Genomic DNA, 6,655 nt, shown 5'->3' with positions numbered 1-6,655 from the left:
AAGACCCTGCTGAATTCTTCTTTGCAGTTTGCCCAAGTCCATGGTTAGCTTACCTCCAAGTTATGCTCAGTCTAGAGAAGTCCTGTGTGTATTTTACTGGGAAGTAAATTCCAATGAATTCACCAGGGCTTGTTCCCAAGTAAGAGCAGATAGGATTATAACCATTGTACACTGAAGTTCAACTAAACTTAATGGGGCACATAAATCACATGTAACTTCAGCCTACAGCTACTCGTCATGAAGGTTGTGCTCCGTTTGCACGGTTGGAGGCAGTAATGCTTCTATACAGTTGTTGGAAACCATGGGAAGTGCTCTTGGGCTCGAATCCTGCTTGTGGGTTTCCTACAGGCATGTGGTTGGCCACTGTGAGAACAGGATGCTGCACTAGATGGGCCACTGGCTTGATCCCGCAGCCTCTTATTATGCTCTTAAACATTTGACATTTAAGCATAACTAACTTTAGCTGGATTGGTGACAATCGGTGTTTATGGCAGGGCTGTATCATTTCTTCAAATTTAGGGTTGCCATACAAAGCTCAACAACTGTCCGGATTTTCATTGTTTGAAATATGGCAATATGTTTCTGTCGTTTATGAAATAAATGTAAAAGGCAGTTATAAACAATGAAAAGGCAGGGAATGCTCTTGTGTTTCCAAGCCTCTCTGATGCTCTTTGTATTCAAATTTTATGTGCATGGAAAACATTCCTTAAAATAAATTGAGGTTCTTAGGTGTTGTGGTTACAGTAGCTTTAAACGCAAATGAAACTTCAGAAGAAATCGAGGAGAAATATTGTTTATACCCCTGGTAAGACACTGCGGAGGTTTAGAGGCAAAATCTACTGCGTCTAGATAAGAGAGCGTGTTTTTTTTTTGCGTGGCGTGGTACTGAGAGATGTATGAATGAGCATAACGTAAAGAGCGGACGAAGGAAGCATGCATGCTTCGGGTGCAAAGCTACGGTGACTTATGGTGTGAGGAGCAGGAAGGGAAGGACTGAAGGGAAACAAAGATGTGCTTTTGGGTGAAGACATGCCTCCCAAGACTGAATTAAAGGGAAGCGCCGAGGTGGGAAGACGGGTGTGGAGTGTGGGGACAGAAACTAGGGAGGACTCGGCGGCGTGCACGTGTGAAAAGAGGATACGGCCGGGGGATGGGCGCTCTCTCCAGCCAGGCACTATGGGGGGGGGATGGGCTGGGACTGCTGAAAGCTGGACTGACCCGCTCAACCCAACTCTGGCATTGCAGGAGGGAAGAGGGCGTGTCTCCAAATTCTCAACGCCCTCCGCACACGAAACGCGACTTCGAGAGGGGAGAGGGACGATTCAACAGAAAGTTACGTTTCCGTGAAAAAGAGGGTGTTTTGCCCCTCTCCCTAGACGCAGTTCTCGAGGGGCGGGAGGGCGAAGGGCGGGGGAGCCCAGAAGCAGCGAATGGAACGCTGGGAGCCGTGACGTGTCCCTCAGGCCGCCGCCCTCCCGGCTCAAACTATATAAAGGGCGCCGCTCTCCGCTTCTGCCTTTTTCGCTACGGGTTTGCCGCTGCTTCAGAGGTAAGCTGACTTTCGGGCGGGTTGCGTTCATAGGCCCAGGCCTGGGAGGGGGCGGGGACTGAGGGAAGCCCACGTGGTCCTCGCACGGCCGAGAGCCGTTCCTGGCGACGGGTAGGGGGGCCGAGGGAGAGAGGGACAGCGGCGGTTTGAAGCCGGGGGTGGGGGTGGGGAAGTGTGCATGCGCATGCCCGGTTGCCTTGTCCGCGACCCAAATGGGTTCCTCTGCCCCTGAGTCCGTTCCCCCCCCTCAAAAAATAACTGCCTCGGTGTGTGCGGAATGGGGGGGTGGTTTGTGTGTCTCGTGTGGGTGGGGGAGGGGAGTCAGAGAGGAGCATCCGTTCTCCTCAGTGTGCCAGTGAAGGCAGGAGGGAGGGTTCCGAAGACACGTGTCGTGTTCCCTTCGGGGCGAAACGCGGCATCTCCGGTGGGGCGGGATGGGGGCGCCGGCTGCGGTCGTGGCAGGTGTGCCCCCATAATTGTCTTTAAAAAACAGCTCCTCTTTCCCATAGCGGCCTGTTCGATTTTACTCTTGCTTTAGTTCTGGCCCCGTGACACACGACGGCCCATCCTCTTGTTACCTACAAGGGGCCCCTTTTCTCGGCCTTTTCCCCCGCTTTCCGCTCAGAAGGAAGAGGGAAAAAATGGCCGCCGCCGCTGCTGCCGTCACAAAATGGAGGGCGGGCGGGGCGCGCGTGCCAGCCAACGAGTGGCTCAACTACCGCTCCTCACCGGACACCCCCCTCCCGCCGCCCCCCCATACGCGAACCTTCGGCACGCTTCGCTCTTCCTTACTCATCCCCCCTCCCCGGCCCAACCCGGGCTCGTGCTCGCTTGGCTTACGACACAAAGGAGCGGGAGCCGCCCTTCTCTCCCCCCCCCAAAAAAACCCCCTCCCTCTCTCCTTATATCCTGTAATGGCCACGACGCGGTAGGGTCTTGAGAACAGTTTATGAGGGGAATTCTAGCCCAGGTTAGCCTCGTCGCGGTCGCCGCCCCCTTCTCTCACGCGCCCTCCCGCGGTGGGTGGAGCTGGCTTGGGCCTAGTTTGGGCCTCGATCCCTTCAATCAAAGGGAGCAGATAACCGGCCTTGGACGGCCAGCCCGCATGGCGTCTTCTACTCGTGTTGTTAACGCTCCTCTCCACTAGGGGGTTCTGCTTTAACTGCGTTTTCTTTTTATAAAAACTGCTGGGTTTTTTTTTACATTCCTCTCTTCCCCCACACCTCCAAGGTGCTTTATCTGAAGAGCAAGAGAACCATCTACTAACATTCCAAAATGGGAAAGGAAAAGACTCACATCAACATCGTTGTCATCGGACACGTCGACTCTGGCAAGTCCACCACCACCGGTCACCTGATTTACAAATGTGGTGGAATTGATAAGAGGACCATTGAGAAGTTTGAGAAGGAAGCTGCTGAGGTGCGTTTGACTCTGGAAGCAGTTGTCAGTTTTCAATTTTAAATGGGTGCAGAAAGACAGCTTTACGAGATACATTTTTTTCCACTGTAAAGCTGACATTAACTTTTGAATTTATGTAGCGTTTGCTATATTGGAAGGATCCCGTGAAGTTAATTCCTTTGAGGTGTGGGCAGCTTGTGTCTTATTCCTAGTTTGTGTTGAAACAACTGTTTCCATAGAACTGCTAAATTCTATGAAATTCTTGCAGAAGAAACTAGGTGATAAAAGTTTGAACAGTTCATATTGCATATATTAGGTAATGGTGGATTAGCATGTCAGTGGGTTAAGTAAGCAAAGTAGGTGTGGAATCTTTCACTGCTTCTGCCAAGTGCAATTTGCTAAACATAGCTTGTATATTATATTTCAGAGCATGGAAGTGTGCTATCTTTAGAAACAGATTCAGTTAATGTGTTCATTACTGTATGTTTAGTGCAAGAGACATTCATGCCATTTTCTCCCCCTTTAAATAGATGGGTAAGGGCTCCTTCAAGTACGCCTGGGTGTTGGACAAGCTGAAGGCAGAACGTGAACGTGGTATCACCATTGATATTTCTCTTTGGAAGTTTGAAACAAGCAAATACTACGTCACTATCATTGATGCCCCTGGACACAGAGACTTCATCAAAAACATGATTACTGGTACCTCCCAGGTGAGCAAACAGTTTTACCATTTTGGCTATAATAAAAAGTAAATACTGTATGATGATTAAAACAGTATAAATAAATTATTACATATTTTTCCTAAAGGCCGACTGTGCTGTCCTGATTGTTGCGGCTGGTGTTGGTGAATTTGAAGCAGGTATCTCCAAGAACGGGCAGACCCGTGAGCATGCCCTTCTGGCATATACACTGGGTGTAAAACAACTCATCGTTGGTGTTAACAAAATGGATTCCACCGAGCCACCTTACAGCCAGAAGAGATACGAGGAAATTGTCAAAGAAGTCAGCACATACATCAAGAAAATTGGTTACAATCCTGATACAGTGGCTTTTGTGCCAATTTCTGGCTGGAATGGAGACAACATGTTGGAGCCCAGCTCTAATGTAAGTAATAATGCTCGTCAAGAATTGTGAGACTGCAATTCATATAAGGTTTTAATAGTTGCTCATCTGCAGCAATGAGGAAATGATGATGATAATAATAATAAATTATTATTTATACCCGGCCCATCTGGCTGGCAACACATGTTTAACAAAATCTACATGCTCAAGTTCAAAACTTGTGCAATATTCTTGTCAGAAAACTTTATATTCAGTTATCACCAGAAAGTAACTAAAAACTGCTTATAGAGCTTTCATAGAAAAGTAACATGTTGCATTTCCCCCCCTTTCTGCAGATGCCCTGGTTTAAGGGATGGAAAGTGACCCGTAAGGATGGCAACGCTAGCGGAACTACACTGCTGGAAGCTCTGGATTCTATCTTGCCACCAACTCGTCCAACTGACAAGCCACTGCGTCTGCCACTTCAGGATGTCTACAAAATTGGTGGTATGTGCTATAAGAATTTTATATTGTGTTATCGGAGGGACTAGTGCCTACAAAGTAAAGCTTTCATATTAGGTAATAATTTAATTGAACTTGCATTTCAAAAATGTAAATGGCACTGGAAGTTTGTTTCATTTCTGTACGTAGCTGTGCCATCCCATCCATTTGACCTCCCCCACACGTGACACTGCTCCATTCCTGTTTCTTTCTCTGCAGGTCAAGTATACGTGTAATGCCATGATTGTAAACTTTATATTTCTTTCCTTAAGGGATTGGTACCGTTCCAGTTGGTCGTGTGGAAACTGGTATCCTGAAACCAGGCATGGTTGTAACATTTGCCCCAGTTAATGTTACAACTGAAGTAAAATCTGTGGAGATGCACCATGAAGCTCTGAGTGAAGCTCTGCCTGGTGACAATGTTGGCTTCAACGTAAAGAACGTGTCTGTTAAAGATGTCCGTCGTGGTAATGTTGCTGGTGACAGCAAAAATGATCCACCAATGGAAGCTGCTGGGTTCACAGCACAGGTATTTAGCAATTCTTAATTTGGTCAATTTCAGCTTACATACAGCTAGATGGGAATTAAACTTACTGTATGCAGCTAGATGTAGATTTCTCTTCTTTGAACTATTCCATAGGTTATCATTTTGAATCATCCTGGCCAAATTAGTGCTGGCTATGCCCCTGTGCTGGATTGCCACACTGCTCATATTGCCTGCAAGTTTGCTGAGCTGAAGGAGAAGATTGATCGTCGTTCTGGTAAGAAGCTGGAAGATGGTCCCAAATTCCTGAAATCTGGAGATGCTGCCATCGTTGACATGATTCCAGGGAAGCCCATGTGTGTGGAGAGCTTCTCTGACTATCCTCCTCTGGGTAAGTAGCCATTTTAGTCCTAACTTGTTTATCAGGGCAGGGTTAGTTTTGGAGTAGCTGTTACTAAATTTGTATACCGTTCTATACTCTTGGATCAGTTCCAGATAGCAATGTGATACAGCTACCTTTTTTTCCTTGAGAATATTAATAGAAAACTCAAGTTAGCATCTGAGTAATTATTTTTTGCACTTTGCTCATCTTAAATGGAAAAGTGCATTTTCATTTTATAATTGCCCATAGGATGTAGTGTCTTTCTTTGAAGGTTTCTTGGTTGTTAACTCTCTTCTTCACACCTAGGTCGCTTTGCTGTGCGTGATATGAGACAGACCGTTGCTGTTGGTGTCATCAAGGCAGTCGACAAGAAAGCAGCTGGTGCTGGCAAGGTCACAAAGTCTGCCCAGAAAGCTCAGAAGGCTAAATGAAAATTCTGTACATCTGCCACCCCAGTCTTAATCAGTGGTGGAAGCATGGTCTCAGAACTGTTTGTCTCAATTGGCCATTTAAGTTTAATAGTAAAAGACTGGTTAATGATTACAATGCATCGTAAAAGCTTCAGAAGGAAAGGAATGTTTGTGGACCATTTGTTTCGTGGCAGTTCTTAAGTTATTAGTTTTTAAAATCAGTAACCTTTTTTAAATGGAAACAACTTGACCAAAATCTGTCACAAATTTTGAGACCATTAAAACAAAGTTTAATGCAAAGTCTCTGTGTTCTTTGGGGCTAATAGTTACACTTTGGATACTTGGTAATAGACTTGGGCCTATTGCAAAGTTCAAAGGTAAAAAGGAATTACTTTATCATTGATACTGGTATGTTAATATTTTAAAACATTGCAACACACAAAAGGCTAGGGTGAAAAAAGCCTTCTGAACTTCTTAGCTTTGCCAATATTCACCCAGAATTGAGCTGGGATCAAGGAGTTGAGTAGCTAAAGTTTCAGTGACTACTTTTAACTGTTGCTGGTTTGCTTAAAGCTTTGCATTCTTACCTTACAGTTTACCACACAAGTTGGAAGCTTTGCTTCTGGTAGAATATTTGTAATGTAAATTGGAATGTTACGGATTAACATGACTGAAGTCACTAAGGTTTTCTCAATAGTATTTTGCTGCTAACTTAAGAATTGTAGTAGGCTATGAAATGAGAGGCTAGATTTTTACTTGATCCTCAGGCTAGTCATTTAAGATCATGAAATTGGTAAACCTTTTCCAAAAATAGATCATGAATTAATAATTCGTGTGAAAACAGCATGCTCTCCACCCCTTTGTGATTCGTTGTGTAAAACCAGCTTCCA

At 45.6% G+C, this 6,655-nt stretch overlaps 1 protein-coding gene across 1 annotated transcript; it reads left to right on the top strand.

Annotated features, from left to right (window-relative positions):
- The first annotated feature begins 1,399 nt into the window (after positions 1 to 1,399).
- On the top strand, positions 1,400 to 6,065 carry EEF1A1 (eukaryotic translation elongation factor 1 alpha 1). The gene is made up of 8 exons (XM_080998716.1): positions 1,400 to 1,549; positions 2,780 to 2,968; positions 3,478 to 3,657; positions 3,755 to 4,051; positions 4,345 to 4,495; positions 4,762 to 5,018; positions 5,130 to 5,364; positions 5,662 to 6,065. Exons 2-8 carry the CDS (start codon positions 2,825 to 2,827, stop codon positions 5,784 to 5,786), a joined length of 1,389 nt encoding a protein of 462 aa, XP_080854842.1. The 5' UTR covers positions 1,400 to 1,549; positions 2,780 to 2,824; the 3' UTR covers positions 5,787 to 6,065.
- The last annotated feature ends 590 nt before the right edge of the window (positions 6,066 to 6,655 follow it).

The sequence above is a fragment of the Podarcis pityusensis genome (assembly GCF_964106645.2).
Source record: "Podarcis pityusensis genome assembly, chromosome: 3".
Classification (NCBI taxonomy): Eukaryota; Metazoa; Chordata; class Lepidosauria; order Squamata; family Lacertidae; genus Podarcis; species Podarcis pityusensis.
The sequence above is the reverse complement of the archived record's forward strand: the minus strand, read 5'-3'. Positions and strand labels throughout refer to the sequence as shown.

Bases quoted from the DNA above. Each gene is read 5' to 3' on its own strand.
- EEF1A1 (XM_080998716.1), top strand. From the start codon at position 2,825: ATGGGAAAGGAAAAGACTCACATCAACATCGTTGTCATCGGACACGTC. The intron at 4,052-4,344 runs GTAAGTAATAAT...CCCTTTCTGCAG, and splicing joins TGTTGGAGCCCAGCTCTAAT to ATGCCCTGGTTTAAGGGATG. The intron at 5,019-5,129 runs GTATTTAGCAAT...ACTATTCCATAG, and splicing joins CTGCTGGGTTCACAGCACAG to GTTATCATTTTGAATCATCC.